The sequence below is a fragment of the Triticum dicoccoides genome, chromosome 6B (assembly GCF_002162155.2).
Source record: "Triticum dicoccoides isolate Atlit2015 ecotype Zavitan chromosome 6B, WEW_v2.0, whole genome shotgun sequence".
Lineage (NCBI taxonomy): Eukaryota > Viridiplantae > Streptophyta > Magnoliopsida > Poales > Poaceae > Triticum > Triticum dicoccoides.
In genome coordinates, this window is record NC_041391.1 from 530,100,550 (window position 1) to 530,118,410 (window position 17,861).

Consider the following 17,861-nt stretch of genomic DNA (forward strand, 5'->3'; position numbering starts at 1 on the left):
CTAGAGCAGGATGAGGGTACTATTCTAGGGCAGGATAATCTCAAAACCTATATTACCGAATACTATAGACAGCTATTTGGACCGCCGGAGGCCAATTGTGTGTCCCTCGATGAGTCCAGGGTTGAGGACGTGCCTCAATTGACTGCTGCTGATAATGATATCCTGGCTGCCCCGTTCTCAGAAAAGGAGGTGTTTGAGGCTATTGCACAAATGAAAAACAATAAGGCTCCCGGTCCGGATGGGTTCCCGGCTGAGTTTTATAAAAAGTGTTGGCACATTATTAAGGGGGATTTACTACCTATGTTTCATGATCTATTCTCTGGACAGCTTCAATTATTTCACTTGAATTTTGGAACTATCACCTTGCTTCCGAAGAAAACGGATGCTGCGAGGATTGAGCAGTTCAGGCCGATCTTCCTCCTCAATGTTAGTTTCAAAATCTTCACCAAGGTCGGAACTAATAGGCTCACACAGATTGTGCAATCTGTGGTGCAGCAATCCCAAACTGCTTTCATGCCGGACAGGAACATCCTTGAAGGGGTGGTTGTCCTTCATGAAACGCTCCATGAAATCCATTCCAAAAAATTAGATGGAGTAATTTTTAAGGTGGATTTCGAAAAAGCGTACGATAAAGTTAAGTGGCCATTCCTCCAACAGGCATTGCGTATGAAAGGTTTTGATGAAGCCTGGCGCCGACAGGTCGAATCATTTACGCAAAAAGGGAGTGTGGGAATTAAAGTGAATGACGACATAGGTCATTATTTCCAGACACATAAAGGCCTAAGACAAGGAGATCCGATGTCCCCTATCCTGTTTAACATTGTGGTGGATATGTTAGCAATTTTGATAGGCCGGGCTAAGGAAAATGGTCAAGTGGGTGGGTTGGTTCCTCATCTTGTGGAGGGAGGTGTTTCCATCCTTCAGTACGCCGATGATACAATCATCTTTATGGAGCATGATTTGGCCAAGGCGAGAAATATGAAGCTTGTGTTATGCCTGTTTGAACAATTAACCGGGTTAAAGATTAACTTCCATAAGAGCGAATTGTTCTGCTTTGGTAGAGCCAAAGACGACCAGGAGTCTTATAGGCAGTTGTTTGGGTGCGAGTTGGGGAGTTTACCCTTCTCTTACCTTGGTATCCCGATTCACCATCGTAGGCTAACAAACAGAGAATGGAAGTGCATCGAGGATCGTTTTGAGAAAAAACTGAGCTGTTGGAAGGGTAAGCTCATGTCATACGGAGGCCGGTTGATTTTGATTAATTCGGTGCTCACGAGTATGCCTATGTTTCTCTTATCTTTCTTTGAGGTCCCAGTTGGTGTTAGGAAAAGACTGGACTTCTATCGGTCGCGCTTCTTTTGGCAGGGTGATGAACTTAAAAGAAAGTACCGGCTTGCTAAATGGGACATCATCTGTAGACCGAAAGACCAAGGGGGTCTCGGTATTGAAAATCTTGAAGTCAAGAACAGATGTCTTCTTAGTAAGTGGTTGTGGAAGTTGTCCGCCGGGACTGAGGCCATGTGGGCACAGATCCTTCGTAACAAGTACCTCCAAACTAAAACATTGTCCCAGGTCGCAGTCAGGCCGACTGATTCGCCTTTCTGGAAAGGACTAATGAAAGTCAAACAATCTATGTTCAATAGGACGAGATTTGTTATTGAAAACGGTACAAGTACCCGTTTCTGGGAGGATACTTGGCTTGGTGAATCACCTTTAGCCATTCAATATCCGTCTTTATATCGGATTGCTCAACGACGTGAGGTGTTCGTGGCAACGATATTCCAATCTATCCCCCTTAATATTCAGTTTCGACGGTCTCTAGCGGGCAATCGTTGGGAAGAATGGCTTCATCTAGTAAGGAGACTAATGGAGGTTCAACTTTCTCACCGACCCGATGTATTGCGTTGGAAGTTGACTAGATCTGGAGTATTTACAGTTAAATCAATGTATATTGATGTTCGACTGATATTCCAACTTCTAAGTTTGTTTGGGCTATCAAGGTGCCTTTAAAAATAAAAGTGTTTATGTGGTTTGTCCATAAACAAGTTATTTTAACAAAGGACAACTTGATTAAACGCAATTGGACAGGTCCTACTAGGTGTAGTTTCTGTGATCGGGATGAGACGATTAAGCATTTATTCTTTGATTGCCCGTTGGCTAGAGTTCTTTGGCGGACGATTCATATTGCTTTTAATCTTCCTCCACCGACTTCTGTCTTTGCTTTATTTGGGACATGGCTTCATGGGGTTGGGCCTGTTCTCACAAGACATATTCGGGTTGGAGTTTGCGCTTTGTTATGGACTATCTGGAATTGCAGAAATGATTTGGTTTTTAACAGAACATCACGGATTCATTTTTTGCAGGTTATTTTCCGAGCTACGGCACTGATCCGTTCATGGTCGCTACTCACTCCGATGGAGGCCAGGGAGCATTTGGTTACTGGATCTATCCATTGGGAGATGGTCGCTCGGGATATCTTCAACCGGTTTGGATGGCGGTCATGTAATAGGATAGGCAATTAGTTTCCCTATCTATTGTTAGCCAGCCGGTTGTGGCATCTGTTTTGGGCTAGTCTGTATATCTAGCCGCTTGGAGCTCTGTGTGAGCTGCATTTCTCTTTTTTCCTTTTGGTTTAGCTGGAGACTGTGGAACCTTGTTGGCACTTTTGCCTTTTTTTTAATAAGATGGCCGTATGCATCGTTTTGATGCAGAGGCCGGGGAGCCCCCCTTTTTGAAAAAAAAAGTTATCAGTAACATCTTAGTTGTAAGTAAATTTTCTTTTGAGTTTGTAGCCTGCTTGAAGCAATCAGAGCCAATCATAAAATCAATTTGCAGATAGATGTGAATTTTACCTAGTCCTGTTTGGTATACTGGTGTGTTTCCGCGAACGGTTTGGTACAACTAATTCCTGTACGTTTATCTTACCAAAAATCCAACCACACCCATATTATCTGACCTGTGATTGATTTTGACCCAAGATTTGGAAAATTTGGTGGACAAGTTGGTGAACCGGAGTGCTAGCCATAAAGATGCATGGAAGAATATCAGGGACCATAAAAAATGGATGCATCTCATATCGTTGTCGATTTATTTTGGACAAACCGACCTTGTCCTGGTATGTAGATTCAAAGGAGGATAAATTCGGTAATTGCCTTTGGCTCCTAGGTGCATATGCATCCATTGTCGAAATACACATTTCGAAAAGTTAAAAAATTCGAAACAAAAATCCTGCGTGTATATCCGGACATTTTATGTGCGTGCACAAGGTTTCAGTGAAAAACGACGTTTTTTTTGACTTATGTAAAAAAGACAATTTCTGATGCTTCATTCTAACTATTCACGAGGCATTTCTTTATCTTTTTTACACAAGCCACAAAAAACGTCGTTTTTCACCGAAACCTTGTGAACGCACATAAAATGTCCAGATATACATGTGGGATTTTTGTTCCGAATTTTTCAACTTTTCGAAATGTGTATTTCGATAATGGGTACATATGCACCTAGGAGCCAAAACGCCGCTCTCGGATAAATTAACCTTATCTTGTTATCCATGAGTATGACATAGTGTTCACCAATAACTTGAGCTGACGGAAATCATGGACGACACACGTTCAATTAGTCACCTACTTATGCTTGAATTTCTTTCCCTAGAGTACTGCACATACATATTTGTCAATTGAGTTTTGAAGGAAGCGATGGAACATGACACCTGGATATACATGCTGGTATCGCAACAGTGTACAAGCATAAAAAAGTTCAGTAAATAAACAATTTGGACGTGGCTAGTTCCATGCATGGTTAAAGTACTACTGAAGAGTGAAGAAGCTCTAGTCATCAGTCATCATCTGGATACATGGAATCCTTAATATTCAGTTCTTGCAGCTTGCACAGCCTAATCTTCTTCGGATAAGAAACCAGGAAAAAAGCACAAAGCACATTTGCAGTCAAGCTAGTTCTAAATTTCTCCACATTGTTTGACGAATCGTCTCAATCTAAACCTGTCTCTTTCAGAAAGGGCAAAAAAGTGCATTCTGCATGAAAAGGAACACGTGCAACTAATAGAAGCAGAATGTTGAACAGAAGAAATCTTTGCTGTCAACATACGGTGCCTGGTTTTTCTTTCTAGTAAGGGATGTGTTGTGAACTGTAGTTGCTTTTAGACTCCAGATATTGACGCCATGCAATCAAATTTGCTCTTGGTGCAGTTCAGCAAGTAAAGACTTGGGTGAGTACTAAGGATCAAACTAGGTGCAAAATTCGAACTGAAACTTGGCCCAGTCCAAAACAGACAGGAGAGAAAACGCACAATTTCAAAGACTTCAAAGTTTCTAGAATAATATAAGAAACAAATTGCAAATGAAAAGGACCCAAATTTCGAAATTGATACTTGGTAGGGGCCGCGCGAACGCGTACCCCCTCTACCACAAATTATGACGTCCACTCTCCTTCAAAGGGAGATGGTAGGCCAACGCATCCACAAAGTGCAATGCGGGTCACTAGCCTAGGCCATGACTCTTATTGATCAGCCATAGACCCCGTCCAGGTAAGTAAGTTTCAAGGTTGCCCAATGCCCTCCTAATATAGGATGCGCTGCCTCTGCTACCTCCCTCGACAGGCGATGTGGTACTAAACGAAACGAAAGTATGCCTCGGCTGGTGCTCGCTGCGGTGCGGCTTTCCAGGACGAGGAGTTCGAACGGGGCACTGTGTACGGGCCTGTTGGTACCAACCGGGTCGATGTCATCATCCGTGGCACGGTAGGTGCCAAGAGGAGGAGCAGAGGCTGAGAACTGAGATCGGATAGGAGGTGTGTAGATTCTGTCAAAGTGTCCAACGGAGAACGATGACAGGTCAAACTTGTCGCCGAATACCGCCACGACTGAGTGATCCCCTATAGTTTATTTCCCCTTTTCATTCATTCAGTTTCCAGGTGAGCTTCAGAACTGTTCCTTCCTTGATTAGGAGGATGATGCAAATCGATAGGTTCTTCTGTTCTAAGGACCAAATGTCAGTCAATCAATGTGTGCTGAAGACTGCGCCAATGTATTTGAACGGGTTGTCCGTGCACAGTCCTCTGCTCTGAAGTCATACGCACTTGCCGGCAGGCTCAGCACCTGCAGCAGCTCAATGAATTGTGCAATTTGTAGGCAGGGAAGTTACAAAAAAAGTGTGCAATTTACACGCAGGGAGACGGAAGAAGTTAGCTCTTCTTACTCCATCCAGACGCTCTCGTTTTGCCTTTTTGCTTCCACTTTACCCAGAAGACTCTCCACCACATTCAGATTGACGACGAACTTCCAGGCTGCGAAAACCTCTCAACTCTGAACTCTGAAGAACCTCAGTCTAGCGTCAGGATTCTATGCCGCCACGCACGGAAGTTCTTATCCTCCTCTTTATTCGTTTCTTGCCAAGGGCAGTGACTTTTATCTAGTACTACGCTGCAAAGAATGTAGTAAAAATATATTCATTATAAATATACTGAATCTGATGGTGTCCCTGCTCGTCGGAGTTGGAGACAGGACAGGTGCTAATCTGCTTGCACTTTCACTACACCGTACGGTTCTACTACACTGAAACTGTCTGGTCTTCTCACCTCTTCTTTGTGATATTGACCCCCTTATCTCCCATTCTTTTAAACTAAAGAAGCACTGTCATTTCTTGTTAGCATGCGTGGCTAGGATTACGTACTAAACGTAGCGCGTCATTTCTGAAGATGTCCACGGAATATGTAATGCATCCAGCTGTTTCAACGCCCTATAAAAACGCCCTATAAAAAGGCACATATATGTCCTCAAGTTAATCGTGAGGACGATCACAAAAGTAGGTAAGAACAAGAAAGTCGATAGTTCATCTACTCCCTCCGTCCTTTAAAGAGTGTACTTCCAACTTTGTTGGAGGGCCAAACTATTTCAAAGTTTGACCGAGTTTGTGCAAAAATATATCAATGTTTGTGAAATCAAATAGGTATATGATGAAAGTATATTTTATCACGAATCTAATGCTACTAATTTGATGGCATAAATGTTGATGTATTATTATATAAACACGGTCAAATATAAAAAAGTTTGACTTTCCAAGAAAGTTGGAAGTACACTCTTTAAAGGACGGAGGGAGTACCTAGGAATGCTCTACTGGTTTCCTACAGCGAATCAGCGATGAACCGCTCGACAAATTCGGACGTGAGATGGAAAAGCTGCAAAGCTTGGACGCCTCATGCTTACCACTACAGTTCTTGTGTCCATTCTTCATAATCCTCTCTATGAAAACAAAGAACACGTGCCACGAGAGACATCAGACATGTAATGAATGAATGTGTTGAATGGTGAAAATTGCTTCCTGTCAACGCATGATTAATTCCTGGTCTCCTCTTCTAAATCTAATGACTAGACTGAACGCTTGCATGTTTACGAGGAACTTGGAATTCTGATCACAGGATCGTTCCCGTTTTGTGGTTGTTGAGAGGTCCCAAAACTGAGCTATATTTAATCTACAAGAGGAATACAGCTACGCAACTCTGATGTGAACTAAACCAGGTTTATTGACAGTTTCTTGTCTCTCCCTTCCTTCTGTTCTGCGCAGTCATCAGCATCTCAGTTGTAAGCAAATTTTCTTTCGAGTTTGTAACTTGCTTGACGCAACCGGAGCCAATCATACAATCAATTTGCAGCCAGATATGAATTTTACCGAGTCTTTTTTGGTATACTTTATGCAACTACCAAGTCTTGTTTCCGCGAACGGGTAGGTACAACTAATTCATGTATGTTTATCTTACTAAAACCCAACCACAACCATATTATCTGACCTGTGTTGATTTTGACCCGAGATACCATCATTGGAAAAGTTGGTGGGTAAGTTGATGAAAGGGATTACTAGCCATAAACATGCATGGAAGAACATCAGGACAATAAGAAAACAAGTGCATCTCAGATTTGTTGTCTGATTTATTTTGGATAAATTGACCTTATCCTGGTATTTATAATCAAAGGAGGATCTGTTGACCTTATCTTGGTATCCAGAAGTATGACACAGTGTTCACCAATCACTTCGGCTGGCAGAAACAATGCACCACAAACGTTCAATCAGTCACCTACTTATGCTTGAATTTGTTTCCATGGACTACCGCACATACATATTTATAATCTGAGTTGTGAAGGAATATGACACCTTTATATCCATACTAGCCTAAAAAGTTCAGTAACTAAACAATTTGCACATGGCTAATACTACGGTTAAGTACTGAATGAAGCTCCCTATTTATGCTAACACCTTTGCAGATCGAAGGTGATTGTCGTTGCCGTCGCAGCTGCTGCGCCGCGCCGGGGGATTTTGGGCTCGTCTCTTTACAGAACTTTGTGAAATGCATCCTGTCGTTATTATTCAGATTTTGCAGCTTGCACGGCATAATCTTCTTCGGATAAGAAACCAGGAAAAGTACAGAAAGTGCATTTACAGTCAAACTAGTTCAAAATTTCTCTCCTGACATTTGACAAATCGTCTCGATCAAAACCTGTCACTTTCACAAAGGAAAAAAAAACTCACTCTGCATGAAAAGAAACACGTGTTACAAAAAGAAGCAGTATGTTGAACAGAAGAAACCTTAGCTGTCAACTTTCAGTGCCAGGTTGTTCTTTCTAGTAAGCAATCTGATGTGAACTGTGGTTGTTCTTCAGACTTCAGATATTGACGCCATGCAGTTAAATTTTGTACAGGCTATTTTAAGAAAAGAAAAAAAAAAGTTTAGGCTATCAGCAATTTCACCTCTCTCATCTCCCATCTCCTTGCCAGTATGCTCTTAGTGCAGTTCAGCAAGTTCAGACTTAAGTGGGTAATGGAAATACAGAGCACATGATAGAAACAAACCCAAGGTCACTCAACTTTTTTATAGGAAAAAGGTCACTCTCGCACAAACCAAGATCAAACTCTGAAACAGAAGATGCAAACCTTAAACTGACACTATGCCCCAATACAAGACAAAAAATAGAAGCAAGCCCAACCCAAGGCCGCAAACGATTTCAGAAAATTCAGAGTTAAAACTGAAGAGCAAAACCACAAAACAGAAGGACCAAAACTTAGTATTGATATTTGGCAGGGGCCGCGCGAACGCGTACCCCCTCTATCACAAATTATGACGTCCACTCTCCCTCAAAGGGGAGATGGTAAGCCAGCGCACCCACAAAGTGCAATGTGGGCCACTAGCCTAGGCCATGGCTCTTCTTGATCAGCCATAGACCTCGTCCAGGTAAGTAAGTTTAAAGGTTGCCCAATGCCCTGCTAATATAGGATGCGCTGCCTCTGCTACCTCCTTCCACGGGCGATGTGGTACTAAACGAAAGAAAGTATGCCTCGCCTGGTGTTTGCTGCGGCTTTCCGGGACGAGGAACTCGAGAATAGGACACCGTGTATAGGCCTGTTGGTAACAGGGCTACTTTGTATGGGTTGGACTGGAAGCCCGTCAATGGATCGTCATCATCAACGTCGAAGAAACCATGCGAGTAATCACACATGCAAAGGCATCCTTTCACAAATATTTGACCACACTTTTTTAGCACAAACCCTCAGAAGCTGAAGTTTGCACAAATTCTTTTACTGACCACGCTTCTTTAGCCAAGGAGGTATAAACATGGTGCCCTTTTTTTAACTAAAAAAATAAACAGATGGGTTTCTATGATTCTTGCTGCTACTGTTTGTAGCAAAAGAACAATGGCGTTCAAATTAGGCACCGACAATACTTGTTGGTCGGTACTAACAATGAAGGTGCTAGCATGATGTTTTGACATCTTACGATTTATATGGCCCTAAAAAGATATGGTACATGTAATTGCCTCAGAAGTGAAAAAAAAGAAGACATAAAAAGAGTATTGATGACCTAGACAATTGTTCTCAATAGTTGGTACGTATAATATATACCACCATACACACACATCAGCTTCACATCATGTTCACGTCTACATATAAAAAACGACTTAAGCACTTGGCTCTAGAATAACAATCAGTGCCAAACAAGATGGCTTCGTGCCCATAGTTGAATACGTTGTGGATTCTCGAATCCACAAGTTGGCTCGAAGGCGATGTGACACAGATCCATCTCAGAAATTTGTGTTAGTATGATTCATTCAGGTTCTGTACTGGCTGAACACGTAAACAGTCAAATTCAGTGTACCATCGTATCTTGTTGTAGTACTATTAGATAGCGAAACCATAAGCATGAATTTGAATAAAGTGATACTTAGAAAAAACAGATTTGTGACCAGATCACAGTATTCAGCATAAGAAAATGTATGTTCCTGTTTGTGACGCGGTAGTTCTAGTGACACAGCACATACTGAATTTGAGTTATTTGTAACAAATCAGTTTCAAACAACTTGCATGAAGTTTTAAAAAGCACCTGATCAGTTAGATGGGCTAAAAGTTTTCAGGGGTAAGTCTCGTTGCTGTAATTCAAAGAAACTTTGGTAGTGCTTGATCTACAGAATTTAAAGAAATGACCAGATGATGTAGGAGAACTGACCAGATCATGTTAATAAGAAAAGAAAAGAAAAATCTCAGCTGGTACAAAGAAAAGATTAAAAAGTACCGTTCGACAAAATGATTGTCAAAAACAGAAAACACATCCTCCAAACAGAAAACTATCTACAGTAACTTCAGATTTAAATAATATGATGAGTGGAAATGTTTGTTTAACCAAAATTCTGCTTCTGTTCTGCGCAGTCATCAGCATCTCAGTTGTAAGCAAATTTTCTTTTGAGTTTGTAGCTTGCTTGACGCAATCAGAGCCAATCATACAATCAATTTGCAGACAGATATGAATTTTGCCGTGTCTTTTTTGGTATACTTTATGCAACTACTAAGTCTTGTTTCCGCGAACGGGTAGGTACAACTAATTCATGTATGTTTATCTTGCTAAAACCCAACCACACCCATATTATCTGACCTGTGTTGATTTTGACCCAAGATACCATCATTGGAAAAGTTGGCGAACAAGTTGGTGAACGGGACTGCTACCCATAAACATGCATGGAATCAGGACAACAAAAAAAGGGATGCATCTCAGATCTGAATTATTCTGGATAAATTGACCATATCCTGGTGTCTATATTCAAAGGAGGATGAATTGACATTATCCTGGATTCCTGGTATCCAGAAGTATGACAGTGTTCAACAATAACTTGAACTGACAGAAATCATGCACCACAAAAGTTCAATCAGTCACCTACTTATGCTTGAATATCTTCCGTGGAGTATGACACCCGGATATCCAAACTTGCATCAGACCATTGCACAAAGCCTAAAAAGTTCAGTAAATAAACAATTTGCACATGGCTAATGCTACAGAGCCTCCACTTGGCGGGCTTGTTGGGCCGTTTTCTGTCTCTTCTGTTTCACGAGCGAGCGAGCGAGAACTCAGTGTTTCTGTTCGCTTCCCTTCTGTCTAAAGGGACAATACCACGGTTGCAGGGATTCGAACAGAGGGCCTTACACTATACGAAAGGTGGTACTACCAGTTGAGCTATTAGTAGTTAATGATTCTTTAGCAGCGCCAAGCTTAAAGAACCAAACACACAGCGCAGTCCAAAATATATATCTTGAATTTCAAAAGCATTTTTATTAAAAAAAACGAAGGGATCTGCGACACACAAGCAAATTGCTGATTTGCAAAAAAAAAAACGAAATGTTTGCAAAAATCAGGATATATTTTTTTTGAAACGGGAACTTTTTTAAATTCCAAGGCAGAAATTGAAAACGCGAACATATTTGAAAAATGTGAAAACAAGAACATTTTCTGAAAATTTTAAACTGAACAATTTTCAAATCTCCTGAAAAAATGAAAACATGCACATTTTTCAAAATTGAGAACAATTTTTGGAAACGAGAATATTTTTGAACTGCCCAATTTTTTAAAAAATTTGTGAACAAAAAGTTGAAACTGAACAATTTCAAAACTCCTGAAAAAATGAAAACATGCGCATTTTCCAAATTTGTGAACAAAATTTGAAAGCGGGAACATGTTTTGAACCTCCCGAACATTTTTTGAAATTTATGAACAAAAATTTGATACTGAACAATTTCGAAACACCTGAAAAAATTAAAACGTACACATTTTTTAAAATTGCGAACAATTTTTTGAAAACGGGAACATGTTTTGAACCGCCCCAACATTTTTTGAAATTTGTGAACAGAAATTTGAAACTGAACAATTTCGAAACTCAAAAGTGAGAGTGTGCACATTTTACTGAATTTGTTTTGAACAATTTTCAAAAATGGGAACATTTTTTAAAATTCCTGGGCAAATTTTGAAAGCGGAAACATATCTCTTAAACCGAACATTTTTTAGTTTGTGAACAAAATTTGAAAAGATGAACACTTTTTAAAATTCTAAAAATTTATAAAATTTCTGAACAAAAATTTGAAAACAGGAACATTTTTTTGCCTAGGCGAACAAAAAAATTGAAACTGCAGAAAATGATTTTGAAAAACATGAAACTTTTTTGAAGTTGCGAACAAATTATGAAATTCTGAACAAAGTTTTGAACCACGAACATTTTTTGAATTTTTGAACAAATATTTAAAATGCGACATTTCATGAAATTATGAACATTTTTTGAAACAAAGCGAACAATTTTTGCAAGTTATGAACAAAATTTGAAAACACGAACATTTTCTGTAAAATGAACAAAATTTGTAAAATGCAAACATTTTTGAAAAAGAAAATGAAAATGAAAAGAAAAGAAAATCAGAGAAAAAAGAAACAAGTAAGAAAATAAACAGAAAAAGGAAACAGGGAGAGAAAAGGAAAAAATAAATAAATAAAAAACAGAAATGAAAGAAATCCGGTTCAGGAGCGTCTGTTTGCCGCAGAGAGCGGTGAATAGGGAATTCCCAGACCAAGGATCTAACTCCCAAACAGAACGTGCGAACATTAAACACATTTGGCCCAAGTACTGTAAATCACAAAGACTAAAACTTTGAATTGATATTTGGCAGGGGCCGCGCGAACGCGTACCCCCTCTGTCACAAATTATGACGTCCACTCTTCCTCAAAGGGAAGATGGTAAGCCAACGCACCCACAAAGTGCAATGTGGGCCACTAGCATAGGCCATGACTCTTCTTGATCAGCCATAGACCCCACCCAGGTAAGTATGTTTCAAGGTTGCCCTATGCCTCCTTATATAGGTTGCGGCGTTGCGCTGCCTCTGCTACCTCCTTGGCCGGGCGATGTGGTACTAAACGAAAGAAAGTATGCCTTGCCTGGTGTTTCTTGCGGTTTCCGGGAAGGACAGCGTGTATGGGTCTGTTGGTACCAACCGGGCTGTTTTTATGGGTTGGACTGGAAGCCCATGCACCAGATGTATGGATGGAGTCTGACGCTGGCCCGTCCGATCGACATCAACGTGGAAGAAACCGTATGAGTAATCACACGCTCAAATCAGTGGCGAAGCCAGGAGTTCAAAGTTGTGATGTCAATTCAAAATTGTGATGTCAAGTAGTTGTATTTAGATTAATTCTACATTATTTTTTGGACGATTTCTACTGTTTTTGTCTTAATCCTGTGTAGTCAACTGACTACACAAAACACCCCTGGCACCGCCACTGGCTCAAATGCTAAAAAAGAAGAGTAATCACACGTTCAAAGGCTTTCACAAAGATTTGACAAAAACCCTCAAAAGCTGAAGTTCGGACAAATTCTTTTACTGACCACACTTCTTTAGCCAAGGAGGAATTAACATAGTGCCCATTTTTTAACTCAAAAATAAACAGATGGATCTCTTAGATTCTTGGTGCTACTGTTGGCGTTCAAATTAGGCAGCAATAATACTTGTTGGTCGGTACAAACATTGAAGGTGCTAGCATGATGTTTTTACATCTTACGTTTAAGGCCCTAAAACGATCTGATTTTGGAGGAACCTCTTTTTGCGCAACATCAAATTTCCTTGATACTTGCAATAGAACCTTTATCAACATAAAGTGGTCTTTTTTTAGAATGCTTCTAGACAGAAAATAGCAATTGTGGAGCAAGCAGAGAGAAGCAGTGGTAGCTACAGGATAGACCTGCATAATAAATCAAGCAAGATTAGCTTTGATATAACTCATAGACAGCACCTCACCCATTTCAAGCATACCAGTTACTAATGCCCGATATAATTTTTATTTGCAGACAGATGAATTTTACCTAGCCCTTTTTGGTAAACTTTATGCAACTAGAGATATTGTCTCCGCGAGCGGGTTGGTACAACTAATTCCTGTAGGTTTATCTTACCAAAACCCAACAACACCCATATTATCTGATCTATGTTTGATTTTCACCCTAGATGCCATCATTGGAAAAATTGGTGGACAAGTGATCGGGAGTACTAGGCTACTAGCCCTTAACAGGCATGGAAGAATATCAGGGGCAATCCAAAAACGACTGCATCTCAGATTGTTGTCTGATTTGTTTTTGATAAACTGAGCTTATCCTTGTATTTAGTTTCAAAGGAGGATAAATTGACCTTAACTTGGTATCCAGGAGCGGGAGCATGACACCATTCACCAATAACTTCAGTTCACAGAAATTGTGCACATAGCTGGATATGACACCTGAACATCCAATCTTGCATCCAAACACTCTACTAGACTAAGAATCTGCTTGCATCGGCACCCTGGTTTAAATAGCTGAACTAAATGACAGCCAAGATATAGCTGCTGTCCAAATCAAGCCAGCAATAGCATGTAAATAAAATCCAATAGCTTCAAAGCATACAGAAATACTGAGCATAGAACTGATACTGTATGAACAGAATACAGAAACTCTATGTAAACTGGATTCAACCTCAATGGATGCACAATATGCTGAGTATAGAACCCAATTTACTGACACGACACAAACATAAAGCATCACTAGTGACATTAAAATCCCAGGATGTCCACGTTCACTTGTCTCAGCATATTAGAACAAGAAATGGTGATAGGCACAAGTCTCAAACCGATTAGCTCACAGAATGTCTCAGCAACCTAACATAACATTGGACGCACAAGAGATGCACCTGAGCAAAGCACCAATATATCAGATTAGCTAACCAAATGTCTCAAGACACTAGAGTCACTGCACCACACGCAATGTTTGGACAGTTGAGCCAAGGAGTCTAGTCATCTTCGGAGAAGTCATCATCGTCACTTGGCTCTGACACATCTTCATCCTCAGACTCATCATCTTCGCTTTCAGAAGCGACGTAGACTACTGCCGCCTTCCTCTCCCTTGTTGTCCTTCTCGGTACAACTGTCTCAGCAGAGCTGCCGGAGGGAGGAGCCTCAGCATCTTCTGTCCCTGTTGAAGAGCTCGCCATTCTGTGCAGAACCGAGCCGCTCTTCTTGTTGAAGGGGGAGTCTCTGATCCTTCGCACCTTCTTCTCAGGAGAAGGAGCACTGAGGGTACTGTCATCAGTAGGCTTGAATATTTCTTCCATCACTTTCTGCCTCATCCCTTTGCTCTGAGTTGGCGCCCTCTTCCTGATGGTAGTCTTCGGCTTCTCAGCGGCAGGCTTTCTTCCTTTAGTTTTCTTCTCAACTTCCATGGAAGACCCACCATCCTCGCTCTCATGGTGGGGCTCTGCAATGTCTTCATCAGAAATCTCAGCTAAGGATGACATAGCCTTCTTTGCTGCGCCTCTTTTGCTTGGTCCGTTCCTCCCTTTCTTTCCTTCCTGATGTTCTTCTGTTTCCATGGCTGCACAAGTGGTTACACCATCAGCTTAAACTTCCAAGAGATGGATATTTTATGTTCACAAACACAACATTATATCAATGGCCATTACCACTGGGTTCTGGAGAGTTGTCACTATGAATATTATAAGCAGCCAGGCGGTCTTTCAGCTCAGCCACTTCGTCCTCTTCATCTTTCACCTCATCTTTCACCGGTGCACTTGCCTATGAAATTGTTAGATTGACTTGTTAAAGCTACAAATAAACCATGACACACGCAATAAGAAAAGGCTTGATTGAGGACCCAACCTTCTTGGGTGGTGGTTTCTTCTTTTGTGCAGCAGGTTTCAGAATGTCTCCTTTATAATCAACATCATCATCACTCCCAGCCTAGAAAAGTTTGATGGTTTTATCAGTAAAGAGCAACAAGTACTACCCTAGTCCTCTGCAACTCAAGAAACGCATCACTTGTGTTAGTCTGTACCTTCTGCGATTTGGCTGTAGCCTTCTTAGGCTGTTTCTTGGTTGCTGGCTTAGGGTCCCTCGCCTTTTCAGAATTTTTGGCGCGCTTGCGTGATCTGTCGTTCTGTTCAGCTTCAAGTTTTGCATCAAGCACCTGTATCAAAATCAATGTGAGAAGAGCAGTAAAACACATAACATCAAGCAAAACCTGCTCAAGAGAAAAAATACATAACAACAGAAAGAAACACTGCTTACATCCAGTTCCTTCTCAAGAGCGTCAAGGTCTCTCAGCCAAAGAGTTTTTGGCTCTGTGTTACGCAGGATTTCAAGATCAGCCTCTACCTTATTCTGCTGCGCAATGAGCTCCTTCACCTTCTCCATAGTCAAGGTACCAATTGACATTGCAAGAAGATACTCATAATCACTTGCTGCAGCTTCAGCAGGACTCTCATCATTATCTTCATCTGCTTCTGTAGATCCTACAGCAACTGGCCCGGACGTGGGTTTTTTCTTTGGGAAAGGTGTATAGTTCTTCTTCTGCAGCTCCTGGAATAGGTCTGCCCTCTTCCTGTTATTGACTATGATTTCCCCAGAAGTAACAGCAAGAATAAACCTAACTTTGTTCTGATACTTCAGCAACTCTTGCCCCATGTTTTCCAACATTACTTTCTGCACAGCATACATTGGTTAGATAATAATTTAGTAGTTTGCAGAGGAACAACTAAAGGAAAAGGTCAACATGTACCTTCCGTTTGATATAGAATTTAAACCTCAAATCGAAGAACTCTTGAAGTACTGAAAAGTAAACATAATGTCAGTGCCAAAACCACAAGTAAAAGAATTTGTTGCTATAATACAGGTCCATGTTAGAGATACTCACCATCCTCTGGGTTGTCATATTTTTTGATTTTACCATGTGAGTCAAACAAGTGCATGTTTGTTGTTCCTATTGTGGTAGTCAGCTTGAATTTCTTCTCAAGGCCTTCTTGCTTAGCTATATTCATGTTTTGCTCAGTCAGTATAAGCTCAAATTCCACATCCGCATGATCACACTGCGACCTTATTTCCTGTAAATTGGTTGAAGTGCAAGAAAGTCAAAACATCTGAAACCCAAGAGAATAAACTATTTGCAGTATTAAGTACCTCCAACAACGGTGGTTCCTTGCTCTTTTCCTTTTCCTTGTCCTTGTCCTTGTCCTTTTCCTTCTTCTTTTCCTTGTTCTTGTCCTTGCTCTTTTCCTTTTCCTTTATAGGAATAGGACACATGGATTCAAGAAATTCTTTGTAATCTGTAGTCCAGCGGCGGACGGGAAGCTCAGTAATTTTAAGCTTGGTGTCAGCAACTTCCTCTATAACACCAGTGATGGTATATGTCACACCAGTTGCCTTTGTACTTGTCTCCTTCAAAGAGCCCTGTCAGGTGACGAACAAAAAAATTGCATAAATATCAATTGCAGAATTAAGCAGCCAAACTCAGTCTAACAGAAATATTACGCTAGTAAAAGCATCGCACCGACCTTGAACCCCCTGTACCAAGGAACCATTGGTACAATTGTCTCCCCATTTAGCAACCTTTTCAGATTAGCAATAATGTCTCTTGGATTGTAGTTTGGGACATAGGTGCTCCATCCAGTGCCAATGCCTTCACTTCCATTGACCAAAACCATGGGAATGATTGGCATATACCTGAACATAACATGGCATATTATAGGTTCACAAAAATAAATCCAATTGCAATCATAATTGGCAGGATGAATGTTCAAAGAGATAATATATATTACCAGCTGGGTTCAATTGACTGCCCATCTTCATTCAAATAGTTCAGCAGAACATCATCATCCTTCGGAAAAATTAAGCGGGTGATAGGATTTAATCTGGTGAAGATGTACCTAGCACTAGCAGCATCTTTGCCCCCCTGAAATGAATGTAAACAAGCAAAGAAGCATGAGAACCCATTACAAACAGAGTCCTCTAGTACTTGGCTTCAGCAAAGCTAACCCACCGCATTTCTGGTACCAAATTGGCCACGGGGTTCCAAAAGATTAATATTATTGCTGCCAACAAAATCCTGAGCCATTCCTACAATTGTGCTTGCTAGACTCTGCTCACCGTGGTGGTATGCTGAGTGTTCTGACACATAGCCAATAAATTGTGCCACCTGTAGCCAATAAAGGTAACAATTTTAGGAATATGCACAATGATTCCGATACACAAATTCAAAAGCTCTTTCGCAAACCTTAGATTCTTTAACCAAATTCTTCTTGAACGAGCAAAACAAAATCTTCCTCTGTCCTGGCTTAAAGCCGTCGACCATTGAAGGTATTGACCGTTCAAGGTCTGCCATCGAGAAGAGTATCAGCTCTTTGTTGATAAAATCACTGTACTTGATGCGTTTCTCACGTTGGTCAAGACAAGTACCAGGCTGCAATAAGGTATGTGTGTTACTATTGATACAAAATAAGGAATTTCTATCAAACTGGGAAAGGATGCAAATATTTAACCTGGTAGTTGGTCAGCCAATCCTTCCTCTCAGTGATCTTTTTCTTGCTGAACGCTAGCTCAATAGCTTCACCATCTTTGTCATCCGCCCAGACAAAATCCTTCTTGTGAAGGGAAATTTGTTCAAAGTAATCCCGGCCTTCTTCAGCTGTGCTGGTCCCCAGCCCCTGTACCAGTCAGAACTCTTTTAAGACCAAGCATAACTACAGACATCTTCATTGTAC

General features: G+C 40.8%; 1 protein-coding gene and 3 non-coding genes across 4 annotated transcripts in view; all 4 read right to left on the minus strand.

Moving 5' to 3' along the window:
* Window positions 1-4,390: 4,390 nt before the first annotated feature.
* LOC119326855 lies at window positions 4,391-4,551 on the minus strand. Its single transcript, XR_005158220.1, has one exon. It is a non-coding gene; the product is annotated as a U1 spliceosomal RNA (small nuclear RNA).
* Window positions 4,552-8,084: 3,533 nt separating this feature from the next.
* Window positions 8,085-8,246, minus strand: LOC119326838. Its single transcript, XR_005158204.1, has one exon. It is a non-coding gene; the product is annotated as a U1 spliceosomal RNA (small nuclear RNA).
* Window positions 8,247-11,977: 3,731 nt separating this feature from the next.
* LOC119326851 lies at window positions 11,978-12,139 on the minus strand. Its single transcript, XR_005158216.1, has one exon. It is a non-coding gene; the product is annotated as a U1 spliceosomal RNA (small nuclear RNA).
* Window positions 12,140-13,814: 1,675 nt separating this feature from the next.
* LOC119322699 (DNA topoisomerase 2-like) overlaps window positions 13,815-17,861 on the minus strand; it is a 7,542-nt gene continuing 3,495 nt past the window's right edge. The window contains exons 9-21 of the mRNA XM_037596194.1: window positions 17,640-17,804; window positions 17,375-17,560; window positions 17,141-17,296; window positions 16,920-17,053; window positions 16,656-16,824; window positions 16,282-16,551; window positions 16,019-16,205; window positions 15,884-15,933; window positions 15,394-15,807; window positions 15,161-15,292; window positions 14,986-15,066; window positions 14,790-14,901; window positions 13,815-14,701 (exon numbers count right to left, since the gene is read on the minus strand). Coding sequence (XP_037452091.1) covers window positions 14,121-14,701; window positions 14,790-14,901; window positions 14,986-15,066; window positions 15,161-15,292; window positions 15,394-15,807; window positions 15,884-15,933; window positions 16,019-16,205; window positions 16,282-16,551; window positions 16,656-16,824; window positions 16,920-17,053; window positions 17,141-17,296; window positions 17,375-17,560; window positions 17,640-17,804 — 2,637 coding nt within the window. The 3' untranslated portion in view covers window positions 13,815-14,120. The remainder of the gene's footprint in view (window positions 14,702-14,789; window positions 14,902-14,985; window positions 15,067-15,160; window positions 15,293-15,393; window positions 15,808-15,883; window positions 15,934-16,018; window positions 16,206-16,281; window positions 16,552-16,655; window positions 16,825-16,919; window positions 17,054-17,140; window positions 17,297-17,374; window positions 17,561-17,639; window positions 17,805-17,861) is intronic.